The following is a 23,957-nucleotide window of genomic DNA, read 5'->3' on the forward strand; positions in this document are numbered from 1 at the left end:
TTGTCATTTTGTTGATGTTGTTGTTATTATATAAAATTACATTTATTTATAGTTTATAACTTCTGATGAGTAAATATCATTGAGAGCATTCAAGAAGCTCCTTTAGCTACAAACATTGTTATTTATGCTTTGGTTTGTGCATGGATTAAATGAAAGAGCTCCTGTCTAAATCAATAAACTTCAGATATGAGGGTATTTGACCTATGAAAAAACAATGCTAGATTTAAGCTCTAATTTTCTGCTGGTTATATTTCCTCGTACAAACATAAAAGAGGTTTTTTAAAAAAGGGTTTCTACAAGATCAATGTTCAAATAATTTGCTGAGTCAATAAGCTTTCGCCTTTTAAACCTGATGCAGTCAGTTATGATGAATCTGGCAATAGTTTACAAGATCCTCTCGAATTATAAGTTAATACGTCACCGAATGCTAAACACATTATACAGAACCCAACAGGCGTAGTGATCCAAAATGCTAATGGTGAAAAGAACTACATTATTTTTTCCCCCATTGTTCTTAGTGCTTGTTGTTGTGTTTGAACAAGGTAACCCAACAATGTGACACATGGACTTCAACATGGCTAACATACGGACGCTCTGCAGCTCGTCTCTCCGGTTCTTGTTCTGTTAATTAATGTATGGTCTTTAATTTGCATTCAGAACAAAGAGCTGCTGTTTCATAATTCATAAATATAACAGTGAAAAATGTCATGGACAATCTCGATTGTTACCTTTTTTGGACACTGAAGGTCCCGTGCGAGACTAAGCAGCAGCTCATGGGAAATGGGGTCCACCAGGTTGAGAAAAGCTGCATTCTTGTACAAAATGTCATTGAGGGACGTTCCCTGGAGTCCCAAATCCTGCAAGAGAAGATGAGAAATCAAAATGACTCCGTTACCTCACTAGAACTTACATGTAGTGTAGAAATTCATGAACACTTTGCCAAACACTCATCTTGACGTTGCTTGATGTAATATTCATGAGGCATTTCATGGATATTTAGATGAAATAGATTATCATTTTCTAATAGCTGTGATCATGACCTCCTTTCATCCAGCCTTCTTATCACACTGCAGCTGATTGGGTTTTGCCATTAGAGTTGGGTGCTAACATCAAATGGTTTCTGTGAATATACTGTTTGTTTTCAGATATGTCTGTGGGTGTTGGGATTAAGGTTGAAGTCATCTAAAAATGAAGTTGTCTTTTTTTTATTTTCTTTAGAATAAGAATCTTTTTGGTTTCTCTTTTATCATTTGCAAGTTTCTGAAGGTTTTTTTTTCTAACAGTAGTTTTCTATCACACAAATGCAAAAAAACCCCCAACTCCTAATCTGAGAGAATAAAAACCCGATTCCAGTCGAATGCATTTATTACACTATTACACAACGTGTCAGCTACATCATCTTCCAGCTGTTTTTTTTTTAAACGTATGAACAATGAAGATGTATACAGTACAGTAGAAGCAAATAATGCTTCAAGTGAGGTGTCATCACCAGTTTGAGACTTAACATTTTCAGACACATCAAATAGTCTCAGCGGCATGCATCATCCCCCGCCTTTTAAAGGGAAGGCACACACACACACAAACACACGACAGCAGAAAAAAAACAACAACAAACAGCGGGGAAGACAAGAAACGGCGAACATGAAACACAATGATGAGGAGATGAAAGTTTAAGAAGAAGAGGGAAGATCTTCAAAGAAAATAGTCTTTTTAGACATAAAGCTGCGTTTCTCACTTAATCCAAAACAACTGTAAGGAGATGATTTCTCCACCTCAAACGTCCAGTTATACTCTACCAGTAACTGAATTACTGCTACTCAATAAAATAAAAACAAACACAGCAAACATGTTTCACTTGGCCCTAAACGTCTTGCTTTCAGCAATGCTCACTTTATGCTATGTAAAAGTGAACACCCAGAAGCTGTCGGGCTGAAGAGTAAATACTGTCAGCTTTATTTGAAGTGAAAAGCTTTTCAAACAGCCGGCCGGAGCTTGAGACTGTGTAAAACATGCTCTATACAGCTTGACAGCTCTAATACTTCGGGCACAGTGGAAGCAAGGAGGAAAACTCCCATCAGCATTTTCTCCTCCTTCAGCTTTTGGGTTGATTTATTACAGCTGAGCTCTGTGGGATTCCCTGACGCTGGACTATCCTCCAGACCAGCTCCCTCATCAGTAAAACAGTATTTAGTCAGACTGAAGGCTCCATGTGTCCATAAATGAAAGCACAAAGTGGTTTGAAGATGATTTCATTATAATGATGTGTCTTAAGCAGCTGCTTTTTGGAGCAGCTCTAAAAGGGATTCAGAGCTAAAATGTGTTTTAAATATCTGATACAGGGGATTAGTTGGACTGATCTTGATCAGAAAAGCATGAAATGTCTTCCTATTTGTGCCTTCAGATCTCGCTACAAGTGTCCTCTTCAAAGCTGCATATCTAATCTGATACACGCCTTGTCACAAAGAGTCTAAATAAACTGGTGTGCACCAAAACGCAAGACGTCATCTCAGGCAGGCGGTTCATTAGAATCCAATTCACGTTATATTTCACAATGTGACAATCTGGTCGCACGGTTTCCTACTTCAGTGGACGAAAGATGTTACGACAGTCAGGTAACAGACCCTCAAACTCCTTTTTAATTTCTTCAACTTTTACTTGACTTGTTGTGACCTTTAGAGCAATCACCTAAAGTGTTTATGGTTGTCACATAAAAAAAGTAGTGAAAATCAGTTTGCTCTGAAACAGAGAGGAAAATGCGTTGCCAGCAGCAACAAAGCTTTCGTACGGATATCTGACAAATAGGAAAAGGTCAACGAGTCAGCTTAGACAAATGTGAAATGGCATTTGAAGAATTATTTTGTCATATACATGCATACCATGCACTTGAAAGAGAAATCTGTTCACACTGTTGCATCTTTAGAATGCAAGAGTGTACGACAACGGTGTTAAATTTTCATTTAGATTAATAAATCTGTTTTATTCAGCGTCATTTGCTGTCTACAAATTCTCCAAAGTCCAGTCTTTGAATTATGCTCCGTCACTCCAGCTCATACATTTTTATATTAGATTAAGGTTGTAGGCCTGGTCTACGGTGGATCTCCTGGTTTTGTCACCAGCTCTTCTCGTCCTTACCCTGTCGCCTAGCAACCTCAAGCAACACCAGAACAAACACATTTATGAAAACCAGAGACCACTGCTCTTTATGATGAATGAGTTAACAAACTTCAAGCAAACATTGAAATGCATTCAACCTAGACAAGCCTCAGTGCTTTACTAAGCTACATGTCTTGATCACTCTTTGATTTCTGACTTTTTTTTAAATTTTATTTTATAGTTTCATTTCATTTTGTTTGTCTCTGATATTACCTAATGTAATTGTGAGCTGTATGCCGATTCATAATTTCAGACTGATTATAAATAAAGGTTTACAAAAAGAAAGAACGCGCTGACACGCAATGAATCTTGGGATATGTTGGTCCAAGGAAAGAAGGACGCATTTGTCTGCCACATTGGAAGGAGCCTTCAAATTGGGATTGCCCTTGCCACACCGAAGTGACGTAATTGAACTTCTAATGAAGGCCGATTACAAAGCATGCAGCTCTTTAATAGGGACCTATCCTCCATGCTAAGCTCAGCTAACTAGCAGCTGAATGTGGCTATTTACCAGACACAAGACTGATATCAATCTATTTTGGAACTCTACCACAAGAAAGCATAGCAATGGTTGGCAAAAAATGTCTGTGCATAAATAACTTTGGGGGACTTTATTTGTACGGAAACCAGACGTGGAGAGAGAAGGGGGAATGTGAAACTAAAGTTCTCACATTTATTTTAGTCGTGGAGGTGCACTGCTGTTACACGCATCTTGGTCTGCTTTCCTAAAATGATCTTTTCATGCTCTTTACTGTTTATCCTGTTTGGGGTCTCAGGAGAATGGAGCTGATCCCATGCTGTCATTTGGAAAGAGGCAGGTTGCCAGTCATACACTGGGCAAACACATACAGACAGACAACTCCTCACACTCACATTCACACCTACACTCGATTTAAAGTTACTGAATACCAAATAAGCATGTATTTGAACTTTAGGAGGAAGGTAGAGTCCATAAAGAGAACCCAAACAGGCAAGGGAAGTGCATGCTGACTCCATGAGAAAGGTCCCTGTATAGCCAGGAATTCAAATCAGGAACCTTTACGGAGGGGAAAAGAGCAGTAATCTCTATATTTATTTATTTATATATTTATCACCTTGTCTTCTGTTATGCCCCATATTAAGCATTTATAAATATGCCTAAATATGCATTCTTGACATAAATCTTAAACCTTAACCCTGTACATATTTCTTATCTTACTATCTAACACTGTCTGACACCATGAGTCTGAATGCACAGAATTCTAACTATAAGTTATGCAAGGTAAATGAATTCAACATATAACACGTGTGTGCTGAGGAGACTGACCTCAGACTTCAGAAAGGTTGTTCATTCACTACAGAGACCACCTTCATTAGTGCCTTTTCCATGGCTGCACATCGGTTACTTTGGAGCTCGTGTTGTGGAGCATAATTGACATGAGCAGTTGCTGATTCTTTGTTTACTAATGAATATCTAGAAGATCCCAAACTAATTAACTTAATGGCTCAGAAGGCACCTATGGGATGGAGATACGGTGAGGGGGTGCTGATGTTATTGGTTTCTCTTCGTAATGACTCCCTCCAAAGAGACATGTTCCAGCATCTATCATCTCAAGGTGATTATCTCCAAATCCATCCGTCTCTGAGAAAGAAAAGACTCCTTCACTGCATAAGAGCAACAATAAGAAATCTCCTGCCAAGTGCTGAAGTATTGTTAGTCAGACACTTGGCTCAAGACCCAACAACATACAACAGAAGCAGTGCTCTGGCTTCACCTCAGCGAGAGATGGAGAGCGTGTTCATGCTTCGTGAGCAGTTCAAATGCTGTGCTTCGAGGACAGCTGCACCTGCTCACGACCAACACATGCACAAGTTGATCTTTAAAATATTCCTTTTGAGATATCACAGACGGAAAGAGGACTTTAATCAACCTGGACAGACATATTGAGGTCTTAAAGGAAGCTGCGCATGAGTCATATCCCTCCTGCTTCACATAAATATGAATATGAATGTTTACAATGAAGTGTAAAGCTTTCTGCAGAGAAATAGAGCTATGTACAAATCCGTCTCAAATGCAGACACCCACAGCTTTTCCTCAGCTATCGTTTCCAGCTTTAATCTCCACACCTGTATAATTTATTCTATGGTAGTATACAGATGGGCAGGGAGTTTTCATGACAGGGAGGCCCTCTTGATCAGAACTGCTTTTGTCTGAACTTCGAAACTGTGCTCCTTTGATCCGTGCACATACCAGAAGGCAGAGGAAAGCTCAAGCTGAGCTCTAAAGACTGTTTCCCCCCCCTCTCTCTAGTTAGGATCAATTCGGAGAAAGTGAGAATTAGACTAAAGAAGGTGCTACACAGCAAAGTGTAACAAAAAGAAAAAAACATTCCTAACTTGTAGTTGAGAGCTATGAAGCTGATGACAGTGAAGTGTTTGCACAATGCTGTTTAACAGCAGAACAGAGGTTTTATGAATAGCTTCTTCTTTTTTTGTATTTGCAAAATTCACACTCTCTCTTATCGTGTCTTAAAACCCCCTGGAGCGATTGAACAATAGCAAAAAAAGAACAGACATGATTTTTCATGCATTGCAGTTTTACGATTTATAAACCTGAATAACATGTGCTATAGGTTTATAAGCTGTGAGAAACTAATATTTAGGCATTTAATCAAGATCACAACTTTTCATTTACAAAGCAATTTTCATCTGAGCAAGTCTTCCTTTATTTGTTTTTTTATAGTTGTTTTTTTTTAAAGACTAACACATAATACACTCAGTGTTCAGTGTTTATTGGAGCTGATTGAATATTCAGATCATGAACTTGCTGGCTTCTTTCCCTCTCAGACAAAACAGGTGGTTGATTCAGACCAGACTCTCACCCACTGAAGCTAAAACCTCATTATGAACACTCCTTTTTTTCTCTCCATCGAGTTATAAGCAGACGGCGACAGAGTAGGCTATAGGCTACAGTATTTGCTTTATTCCAGTAAGGCTTCCTTAACGGTAACATTTATTTAAAAAAAAATTGTATAATATGTAATGTCTTTAACTTAAAAAAAGATTAACACACTGAAACCTGCTGATAAATAAAAAGTGGGTTATTATTTGATTATCTGTGCTTAAGCTTTATCTCATCCGAGTGGGAGAAAAAAAAATCCAGCAACATCATATGAAGCACAAGTGAACCTAGAATAACACAAACACGTGTAATTTTTTTTATTTTCTTGCAGATACACGATAATTCCTTTTACTGATGGATTTATGTTCACTTTTGTCCACGCGCTCACCCAATTAAATCAGCTTCGTCCTTTTGATCACATTTAAAGTATAAGAATAAAGACTTTTTTTTTTTTTAAAGAAATGTAAGTTTTTACCTTTCTCAGTAGTTTTAGCACTTCGGCCGCCTGCTCCGTCTTCTGCTCCAGGAGAAGTCGCTGGATGTCCCGGATCCAGGCCACCCGGCGGACGTACGGGCTATGGTTGGTTTTCCGCAGCATCCCCGGGAGCTTGTCGGACCTGATCATCAGGGAGGTAAACATGAAGTCTCTTCTGTCGCCACTTCTCTCGCTTTCCACCTGGCTGTCATTCCTCTGGCGTCTTCTCTTTGACAATTTGCTTTCAAACTCGAGACTTCTCTGTCTGGTCAACTTAGAACCCATCACTCCTCAGAGGATGCGTCGAAGGAGGTGGTGGAGAGAGGGATTTTACAACGCGCAGCCAAAACATCACACTTTCCTTGCAGCGAGATAAAGAAGCACTCATGTAACCTCGGTAAAGACAGTATATCAAAGTTTTAAAGCCACACTTAAGTGTAAAGCAGCACCATAAACAATGTGTTCCCCGGTACGCCGCCGTCCCCTGCGTTCATCCGTCCATGCACTGCCTGAGCACCCTGGCATCCTTTGCTTTACTCAGAGCTCGTGCGCTTCTCAGCCAATCAGATCGTGTTCCTCCGCACAGCCTGAGACTGAGAGGCATGGAGGAAACTGTTGGCAGCTTACAGTTCTTACTTGACCCCACAGCAAAACGCACAGGTGGTTTACTTGACGCCTGGTCAATAAGAGAAAGTAGATTTATCTACGAATCCAGTGTTTTCATCGGGTCTTATGTAACAGTTGCATAATGTAATAGATAGATAGATAGATAGATAGATAGATAGATAGATAGATAGATAGATAGATAGATAGATAGATAGATAGATAGATAGATAGATGATAGATAGATAGATAGATAGATAGATAGATAGATAGATAGATAGATAGATAGATAGATAGATAGATAGATAGATAGATAGATAGATAGATCTAACTTGTAAGAGGCTTTAACATTTTAAGGCAAAAAAGAGTTGTGTACAAATCGAACAACAATGCAGCACCTGAACTCTGTGAATTAATTGTTCTTAAATCTTAATATGCACTATCTTGGTGCAGTACCTAACCTCCTGTATGTCAGTGTGAGTGCATCACTGTTGAGTTTGGATATATCTGCAATAGACTGTTTTTGAAAATCTATCCATGGAAGCTATTTTAATAAAGGAAGCTTTGAATGGGGTAAATGAAATTCTTCATGCAGAGCTTATTTTATCCATCCATTCATGCATCCATCCACATATTAATCAATTAATTTATATTCATATATTGAAAAAGTGCAACAAACTGTATGACAAAATGTATATCTAGACAATACTGTGCAATATTATTTAACCAAACTATAGACCACGACTAGGCAGATTCAAGAGAAAGACTGAAAACGTCCCTTTCAGCACTGCACTGAATGTTCTGACTTTTGCAGGAGGTGTGCATACATATACAGAAACTAGTGATTTATATAAAATAGAAAATACTGACGCAAAATCTTTTCATCCCAACTCCAGGCAGAGTTCATTCTGCTAGCCTCCAAGTAGCTGATCAAGTAATAGTCTAGAACAGGGGTGTCCAAAGTGCGGCCCGGGGGCCATTTGTGGCCCTTGAGTGGATTTTTTGTGGCCCTTGAGTGGATTTTTTGTGGCCCCTGACTTCAAATCGAAGAATCTGAAGATTTTGGCCCCAGGCCTCATCAGATGGCATATTTCGTTCTTTTTTTTCTTTTTCATGTTAGCGAGGGAGACCTATAAAAGCCAGACTATTCTTTCCAAAAAAATTAGAACACAACAGTTTCCCACGGCAATTAGTTATTGTGTATTTACATAATTTTTTGAAGAGGTCAAAATACAAAAAGTTCCTTCCAATATTTAAAAAAAAACAAACAAAAAAACCTTGTGGCCTGTGAGCGATTCTAACGCGACAATTTTGGCCCGCAAGAAAAGTTTGGACACCACTGGTCTGGAACATTCACAGAGACGAGAGCACAACAACTCAGGTAAAGGCGCTCATGAAGTCATTAAATATAAATATGATTTAAGAAATTACTTTAAGAGACCTGAATTCAGGCACTGGAATCATGACAACAGGAGGCTTAGGTAAAAGAGTTAACACAGTGAGATGACATGCCTACTTTGCTACCTTCTTAAAGCCTATAACTTTTACCCACTGTTGCAGTACAGTGACTAATACAGTGACATCTTGTTAAGTATGTAAAGCTCCTAGTAAATCTTTATGTGGTAAGTTTGACAGAGTTTTCCATAATCTACCAAGAAAAGGAAGAAAAGGCTACACAAATGTGATAAGTTGTGATAAGATCAGCAACTTCATGCTAGAGAAAAGTGCAAGACTATACTTGTCATGTGCCCATTGCATTTTCATCCAAAAACTCTTCTTTCCCAGGGGCCGTCATGCTTGTAAGGTTGTTTTTTTACCGTTGAATTCAAAAGGAAGCAGAAAACTATTTTGCCAGAGTTCAAGGAAAGTGCAGAACAAATTCAGTATAATATGATATAACATTATATGATATAGTACATTGTGATATGGTACAAAATGATACAAATTGAAACACAGTTCAGTACAATATGATATTTACAGTACATTACAAAAACCCTTTCTGTACACAGCAAGGTCTAATCAAGTCTATCATCATCGCATCTTCTTTTGTGGATTTGAGCTACTGTCAACCATCTAAGGCCTTCTTTCGAGGTACTGAGTATTGGAGGGCAATGGTCAAGGTTTTCACATGAGATCGAATTGGGGCTATGAAAAGGTAATATGAAAATATTCTTGCCTCATGGTGTTGCGAAATGGTTCATGTGAAAGTTGCTTTGTAATGCTGACTTGCTGTAGAAGCACTGAACAGTCCAGACGAGTCTTACTCAGAGTTGCTTCAGATCACACCAGAAAAAAAAGAGGTTTTCAAGAAGATGTTTGAAAGATTTTAAACCACTCTCTGACCTTTTCCCAGACACATAAGGGACTCCGGGATGATTCAGTGCACAAGGTGTTGGGGTTGACAGCCAGGGCACTGTTAAGATTAAATATTATCTCTGAGTTGCACATTGTTGTCTTGGTCTGCTTCTCACTGCGCTACGGACGTGAGTGTCACTTTGTGTTTTGTGAGTTATCGCCTTTTTTCTAATATAGGTCTACTGTGAAGACTGCTGTGACTGACTTTGTCTCTTGGGCTTCTTGGTTTTAAAGGGAGGAGGTTCTCCTCCATCCAGTGTCAAGCCAAAGGTAGAACTCAGGTTTCTCAATATTTGGGTTTTCAGTAACCTTCCAACAAATGAAATGATTTACAAGATCACACAGTTGTTGCTCCACCACAGTGCAGTCACATCGTACAGTATATCCTCAGGCTCTGGCATGCATTCAAAGTAATTGTGTTTACAAAAGATGTAAGGGACAAAATTATGTGAAGGAATAGTAAAACATGATGGGACACATTAAAAAGCCACAAGAAGAAAAAGAAGACCACTTTTTTTCATTATAATAAAACAAAAGAATGTGTGGATGGTTTTGTTTCCTTCACTAAACAAAAGAAAGAATCAGAAGAAAACAGCTGTTGTTTAAGCAGATTTAGTTTACTACAAACAATTAAATATTTAGCTTAAGGTGTCACTTTATATTAAAGTGAGTGCTACAATACAATATATCATCTGCACTGACAGATACTTGTTTTGTTTCCAAAACTTTATTTAAATCATCTTCTTTTTTCTTTTAAATGTCTGTTCCTTGAGTTTGAGGCTATGTTGGCCTCATATGAATCAATGTAAGTCTTTTGAAGTACTGTATAAGTTGCCAATCTTTTTTATATCTACGTTTTTTAAAGGGGTTAATCATATTTTGTCAGGTTGTAGATGAGTGCAACATGTCCAGACAGGCCATGGCCATTTCTGATGAAATATAGCGCTGCATACAACTCACTCAATTTGGGTATTTTGTACAGCTGATAGGCCACAGCTGTGAAAACACAAATGTTAAGTGTTGGTGTTAACACAGCTGTCACGTTTGGCACAAAGGCCCAATGAATGAAAATACACAGTGTGTTTACAGAGACCCCTTGCATGGAGCATTCACATTCCACTGCACAGGTCAAGATATTTTGTACATTTAAAGTTAAAGGCCCATACACATTTATTGCAGGATTTTGGAAGTGAAACTCTGCTAACCTGAACTAACTTTAACCATAAATATTCCTCACATTTTGTGAGGAATTAAATTCAAGACTGTCTCCAATTGCCTTAACATACCTCTCATGCTTGATTACCTCGAGGCTATTTAAACCTAAACAAATTAAATTCTCTTTGAGCCATTTTATTGTTGGAGCAGGGAGATAACAAGCCTGGGGCCTCCATGTCAAAGTTGAGAAAGTCATCTGTCTCGTGCCTGGCAGCTTATTTAACTGGACTATTTCACACTGTCCCCCTGTGGTTTGTTCTTAGTGTTCTCCGTCCCCTCGAGGCAGACGTGACCGTCTCCCTCGCAGCCCCGAAGGCCTTCATCGTCTTGGTGAGGAGGCACTTTATTTTAACACTTAGATATGAAAGGTTTTGATCAATCATGCAAAAAAACTACTTTAAAGTGTTGCATCATATCTGTAAGAATTGACCCTACTCAGGCCTGTATGGTTTTAGGGGAATGTTGACTACCTGGTGTCAAATTTCACGTCCTTAAAATGAACCACCAGCACATTGAGGTGACTGCTTTATAATCTTTGTCAAGAGAAGTTTAAGTACCACTTAGGATGAAGAAGTTTTCATCATATGAAGTGTTGTTGCCTCACAGTTTCACAGTCACAATTTGCTCTGTGTAGATTTAATACAGAAGATTTATTATTTGTCTGATAACTTCCATGCTGTCATGAGTCTTTTCTTCTGCCTCTGTCTGTGTTTTTTTTCTCAGCTCTTGGTCAAGAGAGGTGATTTATGATATGTTGGGTTAAAGTTTAATGAGTTTTGTCTGAGTTACGTATTGAGAATTACAAAGAAGCCTTTACCTGTTGCTGCAGATCGTGGCACACAGTGAGCCGTCTGCTGCGAAGGCCCCTGGAAAAACAAAGGTAAGAGTACATTATTTAATTCATCCAGGTGGTTCAATATTGAAGCACAATCATCATAGTTAGTATTCCATTTCTATTTGGTTTGAACAAACATACAAACCTTTTCATTTGTATTCCTTTAAGTAACCTTGTCTTTTGAGATGTGAACGTAATGACTTTTTACAGAACATGGTCTGTGAGTTATAATGTTTATAGCAGTGTAACTACTTCAAATAACTTGCATATTATAAAATGTGGACCCAGTCCTTTCACAGACCAAAGAATCTGTGTTACAGTTGGCTTTAATATTTGGAAATCATAGGAAGTACTATCTCCCTTAAATACTCCCTTAAATCTGCTTTTTCCTTTTTTCCTCTGTATTCCTGGAAGCTAAAGCACAGACCGGAGAATACAGTACAAAACAGAAAAGAAAATCAAGTAATCTCAAGCTGTGTGATTGATTGATTTAAACAAATTAACTCTCATGATAATGTCGATTTCTATCGACCGTAAGAGCCAACGATGCACATCACAAAAAGCTGTTATGTGTTGGGAGCACTGTGTTTTTAATGAGCATTCCAGAAAAGGTATTTTTCACATGTGTTTACATGAGAAGAGCCCTTCATTCAACCAACACTCGGGTTTATGAGTCACAATATTTCAAATGTAACCTTGGTACCAAAAAGTCTAGGCCTTACTGGAAAGAAATATTTAATGACACAATTCTTAGTGTGTCTTCTCTTTAGCTTGGTCCTTAAGATGAAACCTATTTTACTCCTGTTGGTCAGTATAGTTTCGAACTAATTTATTTATGAAGGCTTGAACTATAACTGTAAATGCACATTTATTTTAACTGATGAAGGCCCTTGAATAACAGACTGAATAACAATCCTGCCTGCAAATTTCCTAAATTGTTTATGATAAGACACGTTAGGTTACACATTTAGTAACTGTGTATGGTATTCATGATTGTAATAGATCCTTTGAAAACAAGCTTCTTTATCTTATGATAACAGGATAGTGGACCTGGTATCACGAGCAAACCAAAAGGTTATTTCCTCTTGTTACGTAATGATACTCAGGGATCAAGAGTGCCATAATATGCACTGTGTTCTGACTACTGAAGCTAATGATTTCAAGGTAACATATGCTCTTTTTCAACCAGTTTAAATAATTCCCAGAGGTCAAATGTCCCCTTTGATCCTGTATTTTATAATCAGTAAACCCCCCCCCCTTCTATTTCATGCTCAGAACAGATTGTTTCTGTTCTAGCTTTAAATGTAACTGAGCTGTATAAATGTGCAATCTTGTGCAAATGTGTGATCAAATTTTCTCAATTGCAAAAGACTTCTGGACATGTTATTGGAAAATGTATTGGATTTAAAAATAACATCTTTGTAATTTGGGGATATTGCATTACTCAGTCTGTTAATATGACACATCAAGTACAAGTGTATACCAATTGTTTACAGTATATGTATTAGGTATATTTAGGACTTGGGTGCTCATTTCTTATTATGCAAAGTGGAGTTCTTTGCAGTTTAATTTTTTCTGAAATATAACTATTGTTGTTTCTCTTGACAGGCAGTAAATCAAGGCCTTACCTGAGCTGTCAAAATGGCAAAGAAAACAATAGTCGTGGCCCTGGCAATGCTAGTGTTGGCTTCTGTTGCCACTTTTGTGGGAGTTTTCTTTGGTGTTGGGACAAGGAAGCAACCGAGTGAGCATGTGTACCTGAAGGCAGCTGTGGCAGCAGATGCTGGGCCATGCTCAGAGGTTGGCAGGTGAGAGGTACCACAGGTGTAAACATCCATCCCCCAGAACGGGAACAGCACTGTGAACACCCACCCACACATGCAGGCAAACATACCCAATATACTGTACACACACAAGTTACATGCAAATCACTGTGTGAACCATCTGTATTTAATGCATTTACTGGTACGTCTATGCCAACAGAGGGTCTTAAGCTCTCAAGTGGGCTAATAAACTAATCCTCCACCCCGTCTTTCCCTGTGTGTGTTTTAATTAATTTTACCACAGAGACATGCTGCAGAAAGGAGGGTCTGCAGTGGATGCCTCTATAGCTGCATTGCTGTGCGTCGGACTTATGAACGCACACAGTATGGGCATCGGAGGAGGACTTTTCTTCACCATCTATGATTCAAAAACTGGTAAACCTATCCTCTAACATATATCACTAACACAAACGTTTATATTTTAAACTTTGCAACTGACAAAATGGACCCTTACAAATAATGCATTTCCCTGATTTGTGACTTGCACACAGGGAAGGTAGAGACGATTGATGCCAGAGAGACGGCCCCAAACAACGCAACAGAGAATATGTTTGGCAACAACACAGATTTATCCCAGAAAGGTAATATTTAACTAGCTCAGATGTAGAAATGAGCCCTGGCAAATTGTAGTTAAATTTATTATGAACAAAGGTGACCTCGTAAAAGTGATAAAAGAAGTACAGATTCAAGCTATAGCTATAACAGGCACTAATCCAGGTATAAGAGGAACACTATGGTCTACAAATGCACTAAAAGGGTAATAATAGTAAGTGATATAGTCTGAAAAACGTTTTCCTTACTTGGTTTTTATGGTTGGTAGGAGGCTTGTCTATCGCAGTGCCAGGGGAGATTCGAGGATATGAGCTGGCACACAAGCGACATGGCAAAATACCTTGGAAAGACTTGTTTCAACCAAGCATTGAACTTGCAGAAAAAGGTTTTCCTCTGGGAAAGGCACTCGCCTCTGCTATTAACAGTCACAAGAAAACAATCGTAAAGGACCCTGCCTTGTGGTGAGTCAGTCATTATTTGAAAGAACGTCAAATTATGTGGCCACTGCAGTAAACCTACAGTCCTTTTAATGGCTTTCAGGACGAGACAAAAAAAAGTTTGACTGTTTAAAATTAGATGACAAAATAAATTTGAGTCTTATTTTTTCTATTTATTTCAGTGAAGTCTTTTGTGGGCAAAATGGAGAAGTCCTTAAGGAAAACGACCACATCAAATTTACCAAGCTAGCAGCAACCTACAGGAAGATAGCCGAGGATGGTGCCAATGCTTTCTACCAGGGAGAACTGGCTCAGAACCTTGTGACAGATATTCAGGCGGCAGGTAGGACATTTTATGAATTGTATCTGAATGAGAAAAGATGATGGACAAAGAAAGTCTCTTTTTATCTTTCTGTTTCTCTCTCTCTCTTTCTGCTTCTGCCCTAATCTGACTGCCTCAGCCCTTGCAGTCAGGATAGAAGTGGATTAAAGATTAGTCTCTGTAAATAATATACCAAAGTATATTAGTAGATTAGTCTCTGTAAATAATATACCAAAGTATATTACTTATTTTCATGTTACAGTAGAGACCTGCTCTTTTTGTCAAGTATCCTCAGACTTTGGCTGTGATTTGGCACTATACACATTAAGATTACAGTTTTGATTGACTGAATCATCTAAGGCTGAGAGGCACATGTCAGATTAATTCAGGAGTTTTACTTTACCTAAGATAATTGAAGGCATTATCGTGTTTCCAATTTTGTTGCATAAAGATTAACATGTTGCATATTAAACTATGTTTCTTCACTCTTCAAGTACATTAATATCACACATACTGTAAGGACATTATCATTTTCATCATTGCCACTGCTATTCTCTCTGAGAGCTATTTGCTAAAAAAGACTTGAGGATATATAAAAAAAAAAAAACACTGCAGAGCTAATTTACATGGCAAACAGGATTGCAATTTCCAATCTTGTCCAAGTGCACATTGCCAGTGTGTTTCAATCTGTGTTTAGGCGGTATCATCACAATGGAGGATCTGAGGGATTATGTGCCTGTCTTGGATGAGAACCCTCTAAGGGTGAATGTGGGGGAGTACACCATGGCTGTTCCCAATGCCCCCGCTAGCGGCCCTGTGCTCTCGCTGATATTAAACATCTTGAATGGTAAGCCTTGATGCTTTGTCCAAAAACACCCTGAGTGGGAGAGGATGTGCTTTAATGTGAGCTGCTTTCACTTCACCAGTCACTCTGTTTAAAAAGGACTCCGCTGTGAGCAGCATGTTCATCTATTGTGCACTAAATCTGTTCCTATAAAAAGATTTGTTGACTTCAAGTTACCTAAGAGTATCCTGAACTACTTTGTAAATAGAGAAACATTGTATCCAAGTAGTTATAAGTAGAACTATAACATCACATGTAATATAACGTGTCAAACATACGTAATAAATGTTAAACTTTTTAGTTGAGTTTAGATTGTTTCTCAAAATAAACCTCCATCCAGCCGTCAATACTGGGTTTATTCTTGACCATGACATATCAAGTACACATGTTACACCAAGAAAACATTCACATCATCTATTAAAAACCTCAATATGTTCAAACCCATCTGTGGTCTTAAAGGGGACATATTTTGAAAAATCAATTTTTACAGTGTTTTGGACATATTTGGATAACCTGAATGTCTACCGACCAACAAAGTGTGAAATAAATCCATCTCTCTTTTTTTTTGGTAAAAAACAAACAAAAAACCCTCCTTTCCCCTGGTATCTCCACCCATGGACTGCACCTCCAGCCTAAAGCTAAACTTTTGCGCAGGTCCGCCATTTTAAATCTAGCTAGCGAATGAGTGATATCTACCGGGAGGATTTAAAGAGACACACACACACCAAAAAAAAAGCTTTCTGAGAGAGCTGGTCAGTACAGGTTCACAAACCTCCTTCTTTAGACCACAGGGGACTGTTTGAAAAGGTGGAAAAATTGTATATCGTTAAGACTAGTCAATTTAGTATAATGCTACTGGTAAAACATGTTACTAAAGCTATAGACATAAAGATAGCAAGCATATAAAACTCTATTAAAACAATTACTAGTGTTTTTTCTTTTTAAAAAAAAAAAGATGTCTGACTCACTGTTTAACATGATATTTCATGTAGCCCCCCAAAATACTGCACACAATCTGTAACACTCTGAACTTTAGTTCTCACATACTTCTTTGTAATTAACATTTGATCCTAATCCCTCTTGGTTTTTCAAATAGTAGAAAAAAAAACATTTTACCTGAGGTGTGACAAATACAAAAAAAAAAAAAAAAACGTAAATGAAATTATTTTTAACAATCATCAGGACATTAAGACTTGGATTGTTGATGCAGCCACATTAACAGGTGATACTTCCTACTAAAATCTAAATATGAGCTTCAATACAAAGTTTCATTTCACTCCCTCTTATTAAGAGATTGACGTTGAAACCACTGAGGAAATAACTGTGTAACCCTGAGAGGAGAGCTTTTTTTGGATTGAAGTAATTAAGATCCAGATATCTGTGCAGTCTGTCTTCCAACCTAACAGATTCGGAGTCTGAGCAGGACAGATAATGAACATCTAGCTCCTCAGACCGTCTTGTACTATTATCGTTTCCATCATTTAATCATATATCTTTTCTGCGTACAACATAACACGTTTAAATTGACATGCTCCTAATTGCCATTGCAGGACACTTAAACTGCCTCTGTTGCAGACACTTTCTCTCTGCTGCTTTTCAGTACACTAACAGTGTCTCCCTCCAAGGATTTGATGGAAACTTCCCTCCAAAGTAATTAATCTCTTTAAACCTTTCCTTTCCTCTGACTGGCCACCCACTCACTACACCCCCCCCCCCCCCCCCCCCCCCCCCGCCTCACACACTAACACTAATCTCACCAATTTACCTCTAATTGGACACAGTCGAGTGGCGGAGGTTTCACGCGCACATTTCACAGCCTGCCTAAAACTTTCATCCAGCTGATTTACCGTGACTCCTGTCTCTGTCCGACAGCTGAAAACCATCAAACCGAAACTCTCTGCTTCCCTCAGCCTTCATCCTCCTCCTCTCTTCCACTGGCTGTCAGCTCAGGCTAATACCAAAAGTCTGGTGACAACTTTCAGACTAAATAAACACTGAAAAAGGCTGGGTCAGGTCTACAGTATTTTAACTCCTTCTCTACACGAGTCTATGTTTTAAACTGTGATAATCATAATTGTTACATTTTCTACACAGGGTATAACTTAACCCCAGATAGTGTGTCGAGCACTGAGAATAAGATCCTAACCAACCATCGCATTGTGGAGGCTTTTCGTTTTGCTTATGCAAAGAGGACCTTACTTGGAGATCCAAAGTTCCTCAACATCACAGATGTAAGAAAATGACCTGACAAAATGTTTTTGTAATACCAAACTTTTAGTGTGAACTTTTGTGGAATCATAAATTCTACCTAGAGGCTTTAATATGCTTGTCTTTTTAGAAAAGACAAGCATATTAAAGGTCCCATATTAAGCCCTTTTTGGGGTTCATACGTATCATTTATGTGCCTACTATAGTACTTCACAACCGCTAATGTTCAAAAGAAGTGTCTGTTTTCATGTACTGCCACTCCATGCAGCATCTCTCATCTGTCTGTTTGCAACCCTCTGAATCAGGTTTCCCATGTGGGCCTAGTCTGAGCTGATTGGTCGGCCGTTCTGCTCTGTTGTAATTAGTCAGTCATTCAGCACGGATGTCACATGGGTGCAGCACAAGCTTGGTTTAGTTAGTTTCTACAACAAGCCAATGAGGCTAGGGACTGAGCGCTACTGCTACAGCTAGCAGGAGAATGAAATAGAAGGCGTGTTTCTGTGGACTTTGAATTTGTGAAAAAACACATTAAGCAGCATATAAAACCAAAAAAAGCATAATATGGGACCTGTAAAAGCCGAAGGCCTTATCTTTTGTACTTGTTAACATTCTTGTAACATTTTTAAAGGGGGCAGCAGCTGCCACAGCGAGTGCCAAAGTCCAACAGTCTCAGTTTTACACATATCATATGATGTATTGACAAAGCCCAACTATCGAAGAGTAATGTAAAGTACAGATTTTTTTTTTTAGCTGCAGCCAAATTAATGTACAATGTACTGTACAATGTCTGTTACTTATTTCTAACAAAATGTGTACATTTATCTTTGGTTTTACCTGGAACATGAATTAACCTACAGATTGAAATAAGTTCATTTTAAATTCTGCTTTCCCTTCCAAAGCTCGTCCACAATATGACTTCAATTTTTTACTCCAATGAGCTCCGTAAAAAGATCACAGACAATACCACTCATCACATGAACTACTATGAGCCAGAGTTCTACCTGCCTGAAAACCACGGCACCGCACATCTGTCTGTAGTGGCCGAAGACGGAAGCGCTGTGGCCGCCACCAGCACAATCAACCAATTGTAAGGCCTCAATCAAATGTCTTTAAAGATGGAAGTGAATAGGTTTTGGCTCTGTCACTTTTTTTGTGTAATGGCTGTTGTTTCTTGTAGTTTGGGCTCCAAAGTCATGTCGAAATCGACAGGGATCATTCTCAACAACGAGATGGACGACTTTAGCTCCCCACTCATCACAAACGGCTTTGGAGTGCCTCCTTCACCAAACAACTTCATCAGGCCAGGTTAGGTCGAGAGCAACACACACAGAAAGACTCTTAAGGGTTCTAAAAACTAGTCAAATTGTTAAAAATCAGCTGCTTGCAGCCATTCAGAAGTCAAGCTGTCCTCTTTGAGACTGTATAAAATATGTTTGGGCTTTAATATGATAACTTAAGAGTGGATCAAAGGTCCTCACTCTTTTTGTTTAAGGCAGGGTAGGTCATGAGAAATAGTATGACTTTGAAAGTTACATCCCCTCCCCTATGTGCTCCCTCAAAAGCCACGCCCCTCACTTATATGCACGAGCACCATTGGTCCATATGTGGATTTCAGCTCATGATTTGAGTGTGGACTCGTGCATGCATGGGGTAGAGAGGCTTGATTGGTTTATAAAACGTGTACCGAGTGCCGAAATCGGTCGAAGTTTTTACTGTTTAAAGCTGATAGAGATGACACATTTTTTTCGTTTCTTTTTCAGAGCACATTAATTAAACATATTAATGACTGCCTGGTTATTTCAACCATAATCTTAAAAATTTTATCTCGCGGAAATGACCTATCCTGCCTTTAGATAAACGTCAATCGAAAACAGGAGTCCTTTTCATTCACAATGAAAAATACATCTTCGGGGCAGAATAGAATACTTCTATAGGACCTGCAAGAAAGATATTTACTTTTTTTGTTGTTGTATTTTCCCTTTAATTGAATTCAATATTTTTAATAGGGAAAAGGCCATTGTCCTCCATGTGTCCAGCTATCCTTTTTGACAAAAATGAAACGGTAAAGATGGTCGTGGGAGGATCAGGAGGAACAAAAATTACTACTTCTATTGCTCAGGTGAGTCATTAGTTACACAAAAACTCGATAAAAATTATAAATCATTATGTTGTTTTATCTTGAGCTGGTTACTGTATGTCTGTAAAATGATTAGTGGCTGAATTAGTGTTGTTTTTGTAGGTGATACTGAGAGCACTGTTCTTCAACTACGATCTGAAGAAAGCTGTGTCAGATCCAAGGCTCCACAACCAGCTGAGTCCCAACACCACTGTAGCAGAGCCAGACTTTGACAAAGTGAGTGTCACAAAGAGTAAACAACGCTGATATGTGTGACAAATAGAGGGGGGGGGGGGGGGGGGATGTAAGGAGACTATCCCTCAACCAAAACACCAGCTAACCCCAAGCCCTTATACCCCAGCCATGTCCAACACCAGGAACGCTGTTTATTGAGTTTACCTTCAGGGATGTTTGTGTGACAAGAAAATTGTTTCAACACACGTGTTAGAGTCTGATTTGTAGTCTGGGTGAAAATTGACCAAACAATCCTGTTTGCCTCCTAAAGGTTTGAGGGTAATGAATGGGAAAACAAACCCAATGGTTTAAAATATATATCAATCTCTACCACCGGCCCTGGTCACATCAGACATGTAAAAGGCCTCTAACCCTCCTAGAAAAGCAGCCAGAGGCACTAATTCAAAGACAAGCCTTTTTAGTTGTTTTGTCTTGTGGTGATATATTTCATCACATTTTGGTGTATTTTTTGTCATGATGTTTGGATACTTTTTTATCCTTTAAATATTTCAGACCAAAATGAAATATTAATAGACTTTTTAAAAAAAAAGGCTGTGGCCGAAGGGGCCCCTGAGTGGACCCTCTGTGTCTTAGCAGTAGACCTGTACAGTAGTCTGTCCATGCAAAGACCTTACTGTTTCACCATTTGCTGACATAAACCTGATTTGAAGTTAAAGGTCCAACATTTAAGATATCATGCTATGTTAAAGTGCTGGTTTCTCTGACAACAATGCAGCAGTCAGGATGCCGTTTTGATTCTGGTGTGGAGTGGTTTGTTTTTGTCTAGACGTGAAGGTCGCGACACCATCACATTGCTGTTTTTCCCTTTGGTTACATATTGGTCCTTTAAAAGCTCAACTTTGCATGATATGTGTGCATCATTTAGTGCAGAGGGCTATTTTCTTTGATATTTGGTAATTTAAAGAAATATTTTCACAGACTTGATTCAAAAATCAAGTGTGTAAAATGGCTATAGTTGCCTTTGCTCCAACTATTGAAGTGCCAAAAGACTGACACAGAAACTATGGGATAGAAAATGCTAACAAATGGACACATATATTCAGCTGTCCTGGGCTTGCATAGAGTCTGTATGTCTTCATATCTATATGTTTCTGTTCACAGACCGTTCTGGATGGTTTGGCAGAAAAAAACCACGAGACAGAATTCCTCAAGTCAACAGGGGCTGTTGTACAGGCGGTGGTTCGCCATGATGATGGACTCCATGCTCAGTCAGATCCTCGCAAGGGTGGGTATGCCGCGGGCTACTGAAGTCAATATATCACTACTGATCACACAGAAAAACAGGAGCTGTGGGAACCTTGACACCCTGGGTAAGAGCTGTGAGATGAGACGCTAAATGAACCAGGAACCATTGTCAGCCCACTGGTGATCAACCGTTCTCTCATTAAGTTTGCAAAAACATTAATGTACTCCTCATGACTTGACTCTGTCTCAGTGCTTCGATCCTTTAAACAAAACTGCCTCAGTGTTGCTCAGTTGAGTCTGAAAAGTGTTTTGAATACTCTACAAGCATTGCAAATATATTTCACACAATTGTACTAAAGTGACGCACAAGATATGAGATTTTCTAGGTTTCCATAATTCAGTCTTGAGATTTTGAATTAAAGCAAAAAAACATGAATTGCAAATTGTAAATCATGTAACTGTCAATTAGGGTACACTGTCGTAAGTACTTACAATTTTTGTTTGTCAGCTGCAATGTAGAGCCACTTCCTTTTGTTGTCTATTAATGTTCTGACATGCAGCATCTACAGTTACTCTAAATGCAGAAATATCAACTGTAAGTAAAAACAACATAAGCAAAAAAAAAACATACTGTAGATCAAATCACTTTCATTTAGAAATACAGGATCATATCAGAGGAGGAGGAGCAGACAGGAGCTATTGTCCAAATAAAGGTCTATAACGCCTCAGGGAGCAGCACTCCCACATAATGACTTACAGTAATTTCCAACAACTCACAGTGCAATGGCCCATAATGACCCCATAACAACATTACAGCTGTTGCTGCTCACTGTCACTGCTGGGATTCAGGGCTTATCTTCTTTCAGCTGGAATGTAAATGTGTTACATAAATCATGAAATGTAAATCTGTGTAAAATAATGTTGCTTTTATAACTCCGTTGCGATGGATGAATGGTTCCAAAGTGATTGAAATATTGAGAGACAACGGGTTTAACATTCACACTATAGACATATTTATTTAAAATACACTTACAATCTCTGAGTGAATGCATTCTTTTTTTTTTTCTAATTCAAAGCATTAATGTTCTGACTGCTTTTATAAAATGACAGTCCTTATTGTAGATATTATTGATGTATTTTTGAAGAAATACTTGAAATGAACAAACTTTGAAAATTAAACACATGCAAAAACTATTTTGGGGCTCAAGATCTGTTACTGAACTGGATGATTTTAAAAAGTAGCTTGGATTATTTACAAATGCTAATTATAGCATGCCAACATGCTTACAAAGAAAATGTTCATATATATATATATACATATATATATACATATATATATATATATATATATATATATATATATATATATATATATATACACATATACATATATATATATAGATATATATTATTTTATTTTTTTTAAGTTATGTGCATAGCTTAATGTTTATGTATCTTACAGTAGGTAAGAAGATTTCTGTTAACCTTGACATGCTAACATTTAGTAATTAACAACTAAATATATTATTATTAATTAACTAATTAACATAGTGTACAAATATGGAAATATAATTGTTTTGTAGGTATTATGTCATTAACCAAAGTATTGGACAAATAAAAGTGAAACCTGATGTTGGGTTGGAAAAAAGATTAAAGATTCCCCAAAGAAGACGGAGAGAGATTGTATGATATCTTTCTGCTGTTGCCAAAACATGTCTCATCCTATCAACTAGCTTATTATCCAAAAGCTGCCCTAGTATTCTAGTCCAGATGTGGTGAAGTGACCTGCTTGGCCATTTCAACAGACAGGTAAAATATATTTATGAAAATAATATGTTGTAAATAGAAAGAACATTAAGTTGTGTTAACATTTTATGATCACTGACTTATTTATAAGGCAGCGAATGGTTACATCCAGTTTCATTGAGGTGTACAGCACAGCCTTTTAATTCAGGATCCTGTTTGAGCGTGTGTTCGGCCTATTGTGTGGAGATGTATATGATGCAACCAGATTTTTTAATCAGTATGATTTTGTTTTTGTCTGCTGTGTTCTAAGTACAGCCTTAGTCGTCTGGGATTGTTTGCAAAAAATATCGCCACCCTGTGTGGTGCAATTATTTTCATGAAGTCGGAGAAAGCAGAAATGAGCAAGTCATACCGGAATTTTGCTTTAAGGCCCAATTAAGCGCGGGCTGACTTTCACATAATGAGTGGTGGTATTACGTAACTCATGGTTAGATTACCATCATGTAAGTACGGTCTAGGTATTTTGCTTCATCAGGGGACTCTGTGATAGAGATCATGCTATGAAGGCCTAGAGTCATCACAGGATTATTGAACCTCTTTCTCATATCAGACATTTTCTGCACAGTGTAAAATGACACTTACTTGGAAAGGCTGTTAATGCCACAACACCACATATGAAGTAAAAACTTCCCCAGATTAATTGATTTGTCATACAGAAAAAGACAGAAGTGTGTCACAAAGACTCAAATTTATATGTTCACATAACTCAGATCCAGTGCCTCAAAGGAAAACACAGCAGAACCCACTTAAGAAATCATTACTAATTCATAAGTCCTTGTTCTGAAATGTATCTCATTACTGCTTCCTTTGTTATAAAGCACAAGTGCTGCTTTGAAACAGGGCAAACAGGAACACATGATGTAGATCATGTGCCAACAATAAAGGATGCATG

The 23,957-nt window shown here is 38.2% G+C and overlaps 2 protein-coding genes across 5 annotated transcripts in view; one reads left to right on the forward strand and one right to left on the reverse strand.

Moving 5' to 3' along the window:
• Positions 1–7,445, reverse strand: part of lrrc75bb (leucine rich repeat containing 75Bb) — a 29,043-nt gene extending 21,598 nt beyond the window's left edge. Inside the window, exons 1-2 of the mRNA XM_079363883.1 lie at positions 6,510–7,445; positions 729–857 (exon numbers count right to left, since the gene is read on the reverse strand). Coding sequence (XP_079220009.1) covers positions 729–857; positions 6,510–6,794 — 414 coding nt within the window. The 5' untranslated portion in view covers positions 6,795–7,445. The remainder of the gene's footprint in view (positions 1–728; positions 858–6,509) is intronic.
• Positions 6,575–22,453, forward strand: ggt1b (gamma-glutamyltransferase 1b). Of its 4 annotated transcripts, none has more exons than XM_079363870.1 (16): positions 6,578–6,666; positions 9,645–9,737; positions 10,946–11,012; positions 11,512–11,562; positions 13,126–13,325; positions 13,585–13,715; positions 13,832–13,921; positions 14,161–14,353; positions 14,512–14,672; positions 15,349–15,498; positions 17,590–17,726; positions 18,603–18,790; positions 18,881–19,008; positions 19,710–19,822; positions 19,943–20,056; positions 21,176–22,453. In XM_079363870.1, the coding sequence occupies exons 5-16, from the start codon at positions 13,159–13,161 to the stop codon at positions 21,320–21,322; spliced, it is 1,719 nt and encodes a 572-aa protein (XP_079219996.1). In that variant the 5' UTR covers positions 6,578–6,666; positions 9,645–9,737; positions 10,946–11,012; positions 11,512–11,562; positions 13,126–13,158; the 3' UTR covers positions 21,323–22,453. The 4 variants fall into 4 exon arrangements, with proteins under 4 accessions (XP_079219999.1, XP_079219997.1, XP_079219996.1 ...); XM_079363872.1 differs by having other exon boundaries at positions 6,650–6,666; positions 9,702–9,737; XM_079363871.1 differs by lacking the exon at positions 9,645–9,737 and having other exon boundaries at positions 6,576–6,666.
• The last annotated feature ends 1,504 nt before the right edge of the window (positions 22,454–23,957 follow it).

The sequence above is a fragment of the Symphodus melops genome, assembly GCF_947650265.1.
Source record: "Symphodus melops genome assembly, chromosome: 16".
NCBI classification, from domain to species: Eukaryota; Metazoa; Chordata; class Actinopteri; order Labriformes; family Labridae; genus Symphodus; species Symphodus melops.

What these genes read in the sequence shown, in the direction of transcription:
- ggt1b (XM_079363873.1), top strand. Translation starts at nt 13,159, where the DNA reads ATGGCAAAGAAAACAATAGTCGTGGCCCTGGCAATGCTAGTGTTGGCT. An exon ending in CCATGCTCAGAGGTTGGCAG is followed by an intron (nt 13,326 to 13,584) that starts GTGAGAGGTACC and finishes ATTTTACCACAG; the next exon opens with AGACATGCTGCAGAAAGGAG. An exon ending in ACCAGCACAATCAACCAATT is followed by an intron (nt 18,791 to 18,880) that starts GTAAGGCCTCAA and finishes TGTTTCTTGTAG; the next exon opens with TTTGGGCTCCAAAGTCATGT.